The sequence below is a fragment of the Labrus mixtus genome, chromosome 8 (assembly GCF_963584025.1).
Source record: "Labrus mixtus chromosome 8, fLabMix1.1, whole genome shotgun sequence".
Classification (NCBI taxonomy): domain Eukaryota; kingdom Metazoa; phylum Chordata; class Actinopteri; order Labriformes; family Labridae; genus Labrus; species Labrus mixtus.
The window spans coordinates 21,915,543-21,930,728 of NC_083619.1; the positions used below are offsets into that span (position 1 = coordinate 21,915,543).

The following is a 15,186-nucleotide window of genomic DNA, read 5'->3' on the forward strand; positions in this document are numbered from 1 at the left end:
TTTTATGTTTGTTTGTATGTTGTTGTGTTGTTGATGTTTTTTCCAAGTAGAACACATTTTAATCTCATATAGACTTAAAGTAAAGTTTCCTCAAACTGTCTGCCCTACTATCAACTGAGATTAGCACAAATCTTCACAGCAATTGAATTCAATACCTGCATTGACTTGTAAAAAGAAAAAAGGAACAAAATAATAAACACAAAATGCTTGCTCCTGCAATAGAAGTCACTTTCAGCTCAAACAAATAAAGTCATTTTTAGTAATGTACAGAAATTAAGATGTCTGAACTCCGTAATTAAATAAAATTTTATTGTACATCTCACATTTCAACACATGGTGCACCATGTTTCAGTCTCTTGATCAGTGGGAAACTGTTCAGTTAAATGAAAGGTTGAGTCACAGACACATGATAACTTAAGTCTGACAGACCTCACCCAAGCAATTTCAACCATTTGAGAAGATTCTAGTTATATTGCAAAAGTCAGGTCAAATAAATATTTGTTTCACAGTTTTCCTGATCAAGTCCCTTAAAAAGTTATAAAAGAAAAAGATCCGCACAAAAAGAAAGCAACCTCGTCACTTCATCTCAAGACTCAAATGAAGAAAATAGACTTTCAAATTTTCTAGTTAAAGTGTAGTTTATCAAAGCACATGGAATAGCCCTGACAAAGCTGGCCCCCATCCCGTTATAATATCCTCTAACTCCATTTCTTTCATATATCCCAATGAGTCCTTGTAACACTCCTTTAGCTGGATGTAAATCTGAGCTGAATGCTGGAAAACAAGACAAATAGCGATTAGTAAAACACCCCAAGTTGTTGTAAATGATTTTGGATGTTTCAGAGCTTTACCTTGTGCTTGCTGCTGAGTCCGGATCACTGCCAGCGGGTAACTAGTCATCTGTCCTGAAGCGAAGGCTACAAAACTGAAGAAAAACAGCTTGGAGTCACTGTTGTAGGCAGGGTCACTCTTCGCCCAGTTCATGATGGACTGCAACGGGGAACAAATGTTAGAGTTAGTATCTTTCCTCAAAACACGTCGTGTATCTTTCACTGTTGTTCTGTCTCACCTGATGAACCGCACACTCCACACCTGCGTAGGGGATCATGCAGAGGATGCTGGGCTTGAATCCTCTGTAAAAAGAGGACATGGACTCATGTCTGTAAATAGAACGGGCACATGCCACAACACCATTGTAGGTGCCAGCTTGTTGTAGGTTCAACCTCACCTTCAGCACCTGTGGGGAAGATATGACAGAAATATGAGAGAAGTTAGTATCTGTACTTTATTTATTTTTTCATTTATATAATAATAATAATAATAACTTTATTTATACAGCACCTTTTAAAAACACAGGTTTACAAAGTGCTTTGACAAACAGCAAAAACAAGAACAAACTAAAGCAAACACAGAAGAACATAAACAACAGCAAGAACAAACAAATGCAAAATACTAAAAATAATGAAATACAATTCAACAGAAAAGAACCCAAAGTGCACGATACCCAACAGACATATATAACCCGACCATCATAAGAACCATCATAAGAACCCAGGCAACACAAGAACCCAACAACACGAGCTGAGACCAAGAGGACCAAAGATTTAAAAAAATGTAAGAAACTAAAAGAGATAAAAGCAAATAAAAAGATAACAGCAATAAGAAGGTAAGAGCAGAAAAAGAAATAGAAACAAGTGGTTAAAGGATCAAAAAACCCAAAACTATAATATTAATAAAAATACAATGTAAATATAAACATGAAACATAAATAGACTAAGTAAGTAAGATAAGAAATTACCAAGTTAAAACACAAGAGGAGTTAAGATAAGAGCATAAATACGAGATAAGAGCATAAATAAAAGGACAGTAAGAAGTAAAAGAAGATAAAAATAGTAAAACCAGTAAGAAAAGACATTAAGAAGACGACATCACATAAAAGCAAGTCTGTAAAAGTACGTTTTAAGAAGGGATTTAAAAGAATTGAGGGAGTCTGCGAGTCTTATCTCCTCAGGGAGGTCGTTCCAAAGTCGAGGGGCCCCCTGACTGAAAAGGCCCGGTCACCTTTAGTTTTAAGTCTCGACTTTGGAACGACCAGGAGGCCCCCACCTGAGGATCTAAGACTGCGGGCTGGCTCAACTAAAAGGAAGAACTTTATTCCAAACGTATACTAATGGAAGAATTTTATTTTATTTTTTACACTCTTGATGTAGCAGAAGTCTATAGAAGCCCTAAGCAAACAAGCATCCATACATTTGATTTACTTAAGCTGTTTTCACAGATGCACTCCTGAAATGTTCTGGTCTCTAGAGGCTAATGTTTGCCCTTATATCAATGCTACCTGTAGTTTGACACGTCCACAATATCAACAAAAGAGCGGAGAGAAAAATACAGGCAAACAGAAAACCCTAATGCAGTAGATGGTTGCCTGCATAGAGATCGTACTGGTCCTGGCATACACTCTTAGGTCATGTGCAGGTTGGAGTATATAAACCTCACCACTCGATCATGGTGAATTTTCCAGAATTTTTCCTGCTGTGTTCTCAAATCAGCTCGCCCTGACTTTATGCAGAAAATTTACTATGGGGCAGGCAGGAGACGGTCCAGGGAAAGTCAGAATGAAAAACGTGTCTACACGTGCAGCTCACCCTGAACACTTCAAGTAGTTTTCAGGAGTTTTGTGCAGAAGTGAAAGCCCTGTCTGTTTTCCCTTTCGCAACAGGATGGATGATCGGAGATAAATAAGTCAAACCCTTGAGGACAATCTCTGGAAATGTTTAGTTATTACAGGAAATTGAGTAAATACTGCATGTCTGCTTGGGGCTTCAGTAGAAGTATTTCCTAATATTCTGATTTGACTAGAATAAAGGAAGACAATAAGATCTTTGAATGCGCCTTTTTGAAGTATTAAGTTTGTTGTGCTAAACCAAAGGTATATCATTTTAACTGAGCCAAATTGCTCCTCTGGGACAATAAAGATTTTCCAATCTAAGTAATGTTATTATCCAAGATATAAAGGTGGCCCATAGACTGATCTTTAGCACAAAGTTAATCAATCTCAGTGTCAATCATTTTCTACAGCCATGCTAACAAACATGCTAGTGGCCAGCTCTGAGGAAATACACTAAAGCATTATAATTATTCTATCATGGACACACTGGTTTTGTAATATATGTAATAATATATATATTTTCACAATGTTATGACAAAATAGAGGACAGGACAGAAATGTGAAAGCACTCAGACCTGCCACTGATCTCTGATACCTCTAAAGGGTAGAAGGCAGCGTGAGCAACAGCACCGGACACACAGCCCAAACCGAAACGCTGCTGCACCGTCAGAGTCTGCTGCGTTCTATTCTGGGTGTACACCTTCATCTGGACAGAGGGGAGACGCTGTCAGTGGGCTTGTCGAGTAGAAACAAGAAACCGTCGCATGAATAATTCACAGTACAGTGAGTCTTGTCTGTCAGTGTCGCTCACCTGAGTGTAGATGAGACACTGCAGGGTGGACTGTGGTGTTCCTTTCAGAACATTGACAGCGTTTCCTTGCCACATCGAACGCAGACCACCGGCCCTCATCTCCTGAAAGCCTTGAGAGAACGCCTTGGATCCATGAACCTACAAAGCACAAAGAAAATCATTTTATATTAAGTATTAACGATTTGAGACCTCAATGATTACAGGTGAGGATGTCACATTAAACAGCATTAAGCCTCTTAATGAGATTATTAGATCTTATTGTTAAGATCAAGACACCACAGGTTTAGGTTTTCGTTCTTGACTTCAGGTTGTGCTTTTGTTTATTTTTTGGCTTAGTCAAAAGAATTACATCCTGGAACAACAAATTCTTAACAACTTAAAAATATTAACGAAGATGTAAATTACTCCTCGGAGGACACAAAGTGACTACATTTGAAATGAAACCCAGTTGATGCATGTCCTTTAATTACAGTGTGTAACAGCATAGGCTCAGCTTTAAGGACCACCTGAGTCGGCAAATAGAACAAGTAAAGAAATTAAAACTGAACTACTGCAAAGGAATGAAACAATGTAATATTGTTACAGGTATGTGTTTGTCTGTGTTTTTTTTTTTTCACATTAACTAAAGAACAAAAATAAATTTAAAAACAAGGGTTTTATATCAGAAATGTTTAGGTGTTTGTGTTTTTTATCAGATCATCCAGTCATCCATCCATTATCCATAAAGCTTATCCTGTTTGGGATCACGGGGTAACTGGAGACCCCCTGTTGTCATGGTTGTTCACCCTGATCTGGTCGGCAGTCAATCAGAGGGCTGACATACAGAGACAAACGACCAGTCCTGCTCACACTCACATCTACAGCCAATTCTGAGTCATAACCTAAGGTGCATGTCTTTTGGATTGTGGGAGGAGGCTGGAGTACTCTGAGAGAACCCACACATGCACGGGGGTGAAACATGCAAACGCCACACAGAAAAGCCCCTGACAACTCCGAATGGAGATTTGAACCAGAAACCTTCTTGCTGTGAGGTGACAGCGGTAATCACTGCACCGCTGAATAGCCTTTCTTAGATTTTGTTAAATCGAATGAATCCAACCACACAGGTGTTCATGTTAAAAAGGAACTCTGCTAAAATGCCCTTTCAGTCACAAACAATTCCTAAAGCTGCCAAAACAAAAGGGTCAGGGGGCTCATAGACCAGAGTTCTACTTACAGTGACTGTTGGCAGTCATTTACATGTTTACACAGGGAGCTATTTCTCATATAGTACACCGATGATTTTTTAACCTCACAGTGCTACATAGGCTGTCCTGGAATAAAAAGGTGATCTAAAAGGTTTGAACTTTTTATGAACCTGTACCCCCATACTATCCAGCGTGTGTTTTTCTATTCATTGTTTTCCTACAATCTATTGATGAATTACACAAAAGCGCCTGACGCTGTGTGGCTGACCTGAAGTTGGGTCTTAAGGCGGTCAATGGGTGCTGTCACACTTCTAGATACAGCATCGGCCAGTCCTGCCGCCAGAACAAACGTCCTCCAGGCCCCAAAACCAGACGCCTCTTCAGAGAACTCGATGGGCATCGCACGGCTCTCGCCCACATCGAAAACCTGCACACGGGCAAAGTGAACAATAACATTTGTCATCCGTCAATCGCTGCGCCGTTACTCACACTCAAGTGGACACTCAATGTGTCACAGCTTGGGCTTACACCTCTGCCTTGCTGAATTATCAACAGTAATGAGTGTGATGATGCCGGATGATCTCACCAGACTGTGTTTCCACGACGACACTAGCTCCCCGATGTTGTCCACAGGGTTGAGGATGACATGATGCAGGAATTCACCCCAGTCCACTGTCATGGAGCTGTCCTTATCCATCCTTTAGTTCACATGCAGCAGAGACAGAAAGTCGTAGTTTGTTTGTTTTAACACGTGCTGTAGTGAAGAGTCATAATGAGCAGTTGTGTCATTTGTCACCAAACTGTGTCATCTTAGCATCACTTTACAAAAAAGGAAAACAAATCATGATTTCAAAAGTTTCTAGTAATGTCTTTATAATCTATTATAATACAGAGATGTAAAAGTTTGTCAAATGAGTCCAGATTAAATCCTCCTTTCACGTCCCAGCTACTGAGCTATAAACGTTTTTCTTTTCCTTTGATCAAAGATTTAATGGCCATTTGGTGAAAAAAAAAAAAATCCTTAAAAAAGCTCCTTTGAGGACCTTTTGGTAAGTGATTATTTTGGCGCCCCCTGTGGACAAAGAGATACCTGTTATCTCTATACTGATACTGTCCTGTACATGTGTAGGTAAGGTTTATTCTAAAATATTTCTCCTGGTTAAATTTGAACAATCAAACTGTTCACACAATGTAAACCTTTTCTGTGGAAAATGTCAGTTTCTTCAGCATGCAGTTAATTTACTTGATGACACCTACCCCTCTGCAGCCATTTCAGGCCTTATTATACACTTAAGAAATAAAAATCTAATTCCTGATGGTCTTGAAAGTTTTTGTAGAGCATATAGAGTCATCCGTATTCATTTCATTCAGCTGAAAACTACCCACAGGTGCTTTCATTTCAGCTTGAACTTAAATTCATTTTATTGTTATGTTGAGTATAACTGATCTGTAAGGAGGAATAGTTACGTAAACACTGATAATATGAAGCAATCTCTGATAACTTATTAACCATAGAAACTAAACTGTACAGTGATGCTATCTTCTTTATTGTTTGGTAATCAAATGTTTAGAACTAATCTGATCTGAGCTGCTAAAGGTTCCTGTGCATGTTTAAAGGTGAACGAGTGTGTGTTCAATACAACAATAAACCAATAGGGTACAGTGGAGTGGGCAAAAGAAATCTTACATTTGAATAATTTGTTTTGCATTCGGCTTTGATATGACCACTCCTAACTCCTTAAACAAACTTATGATGTCCTCCTGGTCAATCACCCCTGATCAGAGAAGAAATGCACAAAATTACAAACAGATACGAGCACTGCTCTTCCAGTTTTATTTCTAGGAAGTCATACAGTAAACTCTAAGGGTGTAAGGGTCACAGAGTGCAGTGCATTGTCTTCTGTGTACCATAAACACATCTTTTGCGTAGTTGCCTTACCTGCCTGACCTTCAAAATGCAGCGTCTTGTGAGAGAATTAGCATTTGAGGTGGTTTATAAAGAAAAGGTAGGATCAGTAGAAAACTATAACTTTATAGTAACAACTAGCAGGAAAAAAGGAAATACCTTAAATAGAGATTCATATTTCATTAGGCTACATGGTGTGTGTTATACTGGGGTTTTCATACTTTCATCGTGTTTTATAATGTGTCCATGAGAGATGTTTCAAGAGCCTAAGGCATGTGACACTCACCACACTTGTTCTTGTCGAGCTCATGAAAGTAAATTTTCCATTTCCTCTCTCTGTCCATCATGTAGCTGAGGAACTCTTTATAATCCAACAGGCCATCTTTGTCTTTGTCATAAGAGTCAATGATACTCTAAAGGGGGATCAAGACTCGTCCATTAGCAGGTTCGTGGTAAATGAATGTAAATAAACCCTTACACACACACACACACACACACACACACACACACACACACACACACACACACACATTAAATGCTCTACATAAAATTATTAAGACTCTTACCTTGACCTTGCCATCACCTGACAGGATCCCATGCTTTCTCATTTCATTGTGCAGCTCCGATACGGATATGAATCCATCCTTGTTTTGGTCCAATTTTACAAATAAACCACGAAACTGATCCATGATTCGTTTGGACACAAATTAGAGTCAGCTTAAAAATCTAGGCAGTAAAAAAATGCAGTCTGTCTGCTACGCTTTAAGTTTTACGAAGATAATTATTGCAGTGATAATAATCAGAGGTTATTGATCTGCAGCCCTGACGCTGACTCACTGGCAGAAAACAGAACCACCGCAGTGTAAGCGGTTTTAACATTAGCGCATAGGGCGACAATGTCTCTGTGGAACAGCAGGGGGCGCTGTGGCTGCAAGAGAGCCGACAAACACTCAATAATCCCAATTTAGTGGAGCTGCTTGTAAAGATTACACAGACTATAACAAAGGACAAATTAAAAATAATGTATGGTAAAAAAAACAAATAAACATAAGATTGGGGTTTTGGATACAATCAGATAGAATTGATAACAACAAAAAACGATAAATTCAAGTGATAAAAAACACGGGAAAAAAAGTATGGTAAAAAACAAATAAACATAAGATTAAAACATAAAAATGTAGATTCAACATGGAACCAGTAGGACAAAAATATCTATCAATCTATAACAAACATTAGAAGGCTATTTGTCTTTGAAGTACTGTATGTATTATTGCTTGAGCTGAGAGTTCATCACAGCGCCCCCTGGTGGATTTGGCCATTTAAAAAAATGCATAACAATAAGTCATGATAATATTTCTCTTATTTAATTATTGTTAACTCTCTAACAGTAGAGGGGTAGAACAAATTAACACATTTACTCAAGAACTGTACTTTTGGAGACTCTACATGTGGCCGAACCACTTCCTACTTCTACAAGTCAAAAGGAAAACTTTTTACTTTAACACATTTAACTGACAGCTTATTCTTCACAAATGTTTTTACTTTTTGCATTCAAAACAAATGAAAGCCATATTTTGTTTTTTTTCATGATCAGTTGGCCAATTAACAAATAAACAAACAATGGTTCTTATAATATTGAGATGTGGACTCTGTATGTAAATTAATTTAAGCATGACTACATAACTGTAAGTATACACGTCGTTTTATATTTCCTGCAAATGAATCATACCTTGGTTTAACTCTGTTTTATCTGAGGTTGACTTCAGTACTCAGTCAGAAATGATGGATGCCCTGAAGAAATTCAGGGACTGTCACAGAAACTCTTTATTCCTTAAGAAACTGCTCCTGGGAGCACAACAAAAACTCACAGATTGTGTGTTCAGTTTATAATGTTTGCTGTCTTCTGATACAGTGTCAGACAGGTAGACCCCTACGAGCTCTGTCCTTTCGCTGAATATACTCTGAGAATAACTTCACCAACAAAATAATTCCTGGTGTCAAACTCTTTTATCACATTTTGACTCAACATTTGGTTAAAAAAAAAATGGTTCTGGGGAAAATCTGATATTTCTCACAATTTTCTGGAGTTTTAAAAACCCAACTATCAGCTACTCAAATTCAGCACATTAGTCCATAATAAATACATCAGAAAGCCCTGTGAGAAAACAACATACTGTATCAGCTCCACTTCAAACATCTGCAACAGAACAACCCTGCTTTTAGATCAAAGCATGAATACTCATGGCTTACTTAAGAAGGCCATATCGCTATATTTTATTAAATGAAAACAGAATGTGTTGTTTGTAACTATTTCAAAAATGTAATGAATAATATCTCCACTTGATTTTATTGTTATTCTGTCAATATGTTTATCTTGTACCATTTCAATAAAGTGTGGTAAGGTACGGCCCTCATCAGCTATAGTCACTCTGTTTGAGTAAAATATACTTTTGACTCCTTTTGAATAATCAAAATCCAATCCCCACTTTAGTAGCCTATTGTCTGCAAAAACACATTATTTTGCTCTGAATTCAGACATATCTGAAATCATTTGAAACGTAAAAAAACAATAAAATTATATAATATGACAGCAGAGATGTGATTGCTTTCAGATATTGTTTTATTGTGACACAAGGGGCAATGACACAGACCTACTTTTTCGTTGCCCTTGAACTCTGTTACAAAGCCCACCTTTGAGTCTTAACACTTTGACTTCTTTAATTAAATCAAATCATCTCTGATCCTGATTACTTCATCTACAACAACTGGTTTATAAATCAGTGCAAATACAGGCCCGTGCACATTTGTTATAAACAATAATGACAGTGTTGAATGTAATCCGTGAGTTATGAAGGTCTCACCTGCTTTAAGCAAAGTGAAAAATCTGAATACTTCATCCTCACTGCCTTCCAACATAAGATACCTCCCCTCAAAGCTCGTTCATTTCACCAGTAAGAGGCTGAGCTCACAGGAACCAGATTCATTTAGCTGACTTGTGTTTGACGTTGGCGCTGTGGATGCTGGAGAGAGAGAGAGAGAGCTGAGGCTATTTAAAGAGGGTCATCCAGTCACGGAGAAATAGCAGAAGGTCCACTGCGTTGACGAACCCGCCTCTAAATGGTTTTCATCCTGCACTGTGTATCTGTCTGCGGCTTCTTACTCTTTATTAGTCCGGACTGAAGCCGACTCTCTGCTGTGACAACCAGCCGTCGACCAGACCCATCCAGTTCCCCTCCTCTAAGGGCTTTTCTACTATTTTTTTTTTTTGTTTTAATTCATAATTCATCTTCGGGGATACCTTAGATAATGGGTAAAGACTACTACAAAACGCTGGGCATCTCTAAAGGAGCCACAGAGGAGGATGTAAAGAAAGCGTACAGAAAACAGGCGCTGAAATGGCACCCGGACAAAAACAAGTCTGCAGCCGCCGAGGAGAAATTTAAGGAAATCGCCGAGGCTTATGAAGTGCTCAGTGATCCGAAGAAAAGAGAAGTTTACGATCAGTATGGAGAGGAAGGTAATGTCTGGGTTATTCTCGCTTCATTACACCGTGTTCGGCTCTCAATCCACCTCGGAACACACCGTTATGAATGTGCTGCTGAGCCTGGATGGTTGGATGTAAAATCCAGCTGGCTTTAATTCAAGTCACTCACTGTTACCAGGAGGAGGCCGAGAAAACAGCTGTTCAGTGAATCACAGACTCACTGTTCTGTACATTTAACATCAGTTATGATCTCTGTCACTTTATCTGAATTCTATTGCCATATAGGGCCAAACCATTTCACCACAGATTTAGAACAAACTGTGGGAGTAAAAAAATAAAATGGTATTTCATTTAGTCAGAGCTGTCATGTAGCACTGTGTCTATCTAATTCAATTAGATCCAGTATACATTCAATTAATGTCTATGGAGGCTGATAATGCTTTTAACATTTATGTAGCAAACATGCTGAGCATTGTCTGCTAAAGCATGCAAATGTACTGTATGCTATATGAACACAATGCAGTCACATATTAGCCTGCCAATTCAAACAGCAAACACAGAATCATATAGATCCAGAGGGATATTCACGTGTGTCAAACATGTGTGTATGTGCTTAACTGGTGATATATGTTTAACATTAGACTCGTCATCCATGCCTTGAGTAGGTTAAAAATTGGATGATTTAAATGTGAAGTGTCAGAGTTCCTATAAAGACTCTTAATTGTCCCTTTAAAACACTATGACTCATTTATACACTATAGAGCTCCATAGTTATCAGGGATCTCTCCGGAGACCTTACTTTAACCACAATTTTACATTTTACATTTGTGATATCAGACTTTTAACTCTCTCAAGTTCGATAATTCCATTTTATTTTGGGAAGCAGTTTTTTTTATTTTGTGGTCCAAATATTGCTAAAGTCTTGTTTCAAAAGCAAAATGTTTGAGAAGACCACAAAAGAATTCAGTGTTTTGAGTGACAGCTGTTTTAATGAGGCAGTGATAACGCTCAAAGATCATTACCAATCAGAGCTCGTGATGTGGACCATGTTCCTCAATAGGGCTTTCATTTTTACTGAAGACTTTTTGGAAACTCATTGGGGTAATTTTTAACGGTCAGGCAATATGATACCAAAGGTTGCTATGGTGCTCTGAAATCAGACGGTGGGGCTGTCGTGACTGAATTAATTTCAGACAAAACACTGAATTCTTTAGTGAGACTGACAGCTAATCTGTTGAGCTGCGACTACAGATTATTTTTACACAGTCAATTATTCTGCTCTTTATTTTATCATTGAGTCGTCCTCAGATGAGCCCTCCAGCTTATTGTTGATTGTTGGTTGATGTTGGCCTAAATATATCCACATACGTTTTTATGCCAAGAGGGAGGTCTCCACACTGTCTCTCACACTTTAGAAGCTGGAATTGTCTGATGGTTACCTTTTCTTGAAAATGACATTAGAAATGATTCACTTGTGGCAGAAAGCTCTCCTGCTGCTGAATTTAATGTTAGGTATGACTCATGCATCATTTCTGTTGCCCTTCAGGTCTCAAGGGAGGAAATGGGCCCACTGCTGATGGACAAGGCAGCACCTTCACCTACACGTTCCACGGGGACCCTCATGCCACCTTCGCCACTTTCTTCGGGGGTTCAAACCCCTTCGAGATGTTCTTTGGGCGTAAAGCAAACGGCCGAGACGACGAGGACATGGACGTGGACGGAAACGACCCCTTTGGCTCCTTCACCAACTTCAACCTGAACGGATTCCCTCGGGACGGGCACATCGGCCCCGGGGGGCCTCAGCGCCGGAAGCAGGACCCGGCCATCATCCATGAACTGAGGGTCACCCTGGAGGAGGTCTTCCACGGTTGCACCAAGAGGATGAAAATCTCTCGCAAAAGGCTAAATCCAGACGGCAGGACCATGCGCACAGAGGATAAGATTCTCACAATTGAGATCAAGCGGGGTTGGAAGGAGGGAACCAAGATCACATTTCCACGGGAAGGAGATGAGTCACCAAGTACGATTCCTGCTGACATTGTTTTCGTCATCAAGGATAAGCCCCATCCACACTTTAGGCGAGAGGGCTCGAACATTGTCTATCCTGTGCGTGTGAGCTTGCGACAGGTGAGGCATTTTCTATTTTGACTCACGCTTTGAGTGTTTCAGTATTAATAGAGTCTGATGGATGTATTAGTCACACACAGGGCAGAGCCAGTACAAGCTCACATTTACGTTTAGAGTGCTGCTTTTAAGCTCTGGTGCTCCAAAAAAGCTGTTCACAATCAATAAGCTGTAGGTAGGCTGCCTCTGTAGCTGTTTCCTCTGGATGTACAGCTGTACTGAATGAGCATAGTACTGAACAACACACTTTGGCTGTGCACTTATGTAATCCTGATCATCAACATTAAGAAAATAGGAGCTGTATCACACGGTGGGCAGGGAGGCGGCGCCCGCCCGCCCACACCCACACACACACACACACACACACACACACTCCTCAAGATGTACTTATATGGTTCCTCCTACTCTCAGAGATAAAGCTCACAGCCTCATCTCAGATTTTAAATTCAAAGAGTTGTATCAAATCAATAGTTGTAACTTTAATCAAGTAGAATAGTTCAGTAGTTTATTTTTTTATTCGGGTACCATAGCTGTTCTAGGGCTTTCCATAGCACCTTACAGTCTTCATTAGAAAGACATGAAAAGAGAATACAATAAAAGAGAAAGTTGAAGGATTTCATTCAAAACTAAATTCCATTGTTGGACAGAGAGATTTGGACCACCTGTTGTCACCTGATGACAACCGAGCCATCTCCACCACGACAGCTGAGCAAACTCAGAGGACAGTGCATTGCTGTTGTGGTCCAGTAAAAGTTGTGGAAAAGCTACCAGATGGAGCTTGGGATAAGACAAAAAACGACTGAAAACTGTAGATATTCAGAGGGTTTGTTTGGAAGCATTAGTTAAAGAAACCATTTCGCAACAACTTGAGCAACCGGCACAATGTCTGCTTGAGCTGATCCAATATATCAGCTTAAGTAAGCTTACTGCATATTCATAGTGCCAATGTTAAGATTTACACATAGGCAACACAACCTTTGCTATTAATGACAAGTTTGGAACAATTAAGAAACTGTAACTGTATCATTATAAAGTACAAGTGTTCTGCTCAGTAAATATCTTGGTCACACTTCTTAAAACTAAAAAAAATGTATACATCATACATCTTAATATTCTGGATCTAGTGCAATATATAGATATATGAAGAACACATCCTTAGCAATACCTCACCAATATCACCCAGCAATGTACTGCACAAACAGATCCTTGTGTTATTTTTGCACACAGCAGACCATGTGTGGGTTGATGTTCTCCAGAATCTCACTCTGATTTCCTTGCTTTTTGTGTCTTTAGTCGTTGTGCGGCTGCTCGGTTACCGTGTCAACGATAGATGGCAAGACGTGCAACATGAAGATCACGGATGTCGTCAAGCCCGGCATGAGAAAGACTGTCAGTGGGCAGGGTCTCCCCTTGCCCAAAAACCCCGAACAGAGAGGAGATCTGGTGGTGGAGTTTGACGTGAACTTTCCCGACACCTTACCCGGCAACGCCAAGGACGTCCTGAAACGGCATTTACCAACCTAGGAAAAATGAGACAACCACATGACAAAGCTCGTTACTGAACACACCCGCACTATCACACACACAAACACACGAGGACAGTTCTGAAAGTCCACAGATGGACCCCCTGCTGGGGGATGTGCAATCTCTATTTTTGAGCTATGTGGTGTTTTTATAAATACCATGCATGCTGCCAGGCTGATATAAGTGAAAGACTGTCTGGGTTGTTCATAACATGTTATGTTTGTGCGCCTTTGCTACAATCACTTTATCTTTTTGTTTGTGCAAATATTCGGTAGTGAATGGGTCGACAGTTGCCAAAAAAAATCTGTTATCCTGGGGAAACATTGCAGTGCCAGATAAGTTATTTTTCTTGCTTTTATTTTAATTTAAAAGGCTTTATTACTGAGATTTTTTTGCCACCTGCCATCCATGTTTATTTTGTTATGAATAGAAAAACAGCCTCAATTTAGAGGCTTTCTTTAAATGTGCGTACAGGTAACTCAAGAGGAAACTGGATGAATGATGTGGATCGTCACGTGTGTATTTTAACTTGAATTTTAAAATAAATATTTCCACATGAAGTGATCTGGAGATTTTTTTTGTTATGGTGAGAAATGGCAACTCTCTAATTATCAATATGAAACCTGAATGCTGCAGAAAGCTAATAACTAGTGAACAGTCTGTACAAGAGAAAATACTTCAAACTTATATTGCAATAGTCAAATGTGCAAAGATAGTGTGACTAAAAATATGTTGACTGCATTTAAATGCTTACTAACAGGAACATTATGAATGTTTAAATATAGCTGTCTGGTCTCAGCTGCTGGTCATCAGCTGCCAACACACAGACCTTTACATTTTCCCACCAGGGGCCGCCACATCACTCATCATGGCCGGGGGGTGCGTGAGACGGGCTCCTTGTTATGTCACATATGAGGATCTTATTAGTATACATCTAAAGATAGGAATCTATTGTTGTAAAATAATTGCTAGACAGAAATTGAGACCCTTGGGTGCACAGATGGCTCCTTTAGTAAAAAATAAATGTGTATTAATAACATGTGTTAGAGATTTCTGCAAATGATGAGTCACTATTACCCAGGAGGGTGGAGAGTAAACACACCTGTTCCTTCTTAATGTGTGAGTTTGCCTGCCTCATGGTTTTCTTTGTTGAATTAGTTATTGTATCTTCAAAAGAAGTTGGAAGAAAAAAACACCTTATTGCTTATCCAATCATACTGGAGGAAAATTATTCATCAAACAGTGTATGTTTTTTTTTACACCTGTCATCCGTTAACCATAACATGCTTCACAGAAGTCAATGGTTTTAAATAAGTGTAAGAACTGTTCAACCCACTCTTAGATAAGGTTAACGCCTCTCCATGAAAATAAACCACATTTTAAGGCAATTTAACATCTGAAAGGCCCTTATCTAATGAGCCTTTGTCACAGAGCTGTTAGCACAGGGGCAGGTGGGAGTAAAAAACATAATTCAAGAACATC

At 39.2% G+C, this 15,186-nt stretch overlaps 2 protein-coding genes across 3 annotated transcripts; one reads left to right on the top strand and one right to left on the bottom strand.

Annotated features, from left to right (window-relative positions):
- Positions 1-288: 288 nt before the first annotated feature.
- On the bottom strand, positions 289-7,441 carry slc25a24l (solute carrier family 25 member 24, like). 2 transcript variants are annotated; one of them, XM_061045145.1, is made up of 10 exons: positions 7,139-7,440; positions 6,859-6,985; positions 6,354-6,441; positions 5,253-5,364; positions 4,935-5,093; positions 3,480-3,617; positions 3,264-3,374; positions 1,070-1,237; positions 852-990; positions 289-774 (listed from the first exon to the last, which is right to left on the bottom strand). In XM_061045145.1, the coding sequence occupies exons 1-10, from the start codon at positions 7,259-7,261 to the stop codon at positions 587-589; spliced, it is 1,353 nt and encodes a 450-aa protein (XP_060901128.1). In that variant the 5' UTR covers positions 7,262-7,440; the 3' UTR covers positions 289-586. The 2 variants fall into 2 exon arrangements, with proteins under 2 accessions (XP_060901128.1, XP_060901127.1); XM_061045144.1 differs by having other exon boundaries at positions 289-990; positions 7,139-7,441.
- A 2,105-nt stretch (positions 7,442-9,546) lies between these two features.
- dnajb4 (DnaJ heat shock protein family (Hsp40) member B4) lies at positions 9,547-14,226 on the top strand. Its single transcript, XM_061045146.1, has 3 exons — positions 9,547-10,089; positions 11,603-12,183; positions 13,474-14,226. Exons 1-3 carry the CDS (start codon positions 9,879-9,881, stop codon positions 13,702-13,704), a joined length of 1,023 nt encoding a protein of 340 aa, XP_060901129.1. The 5' UTR covers positions 9,547-9,878; the 3' UTR covers positions 13,705-14,226.
- The last annotated feature ends 960 nt before the right edge of the window (positions 14,227-15,186 follow it).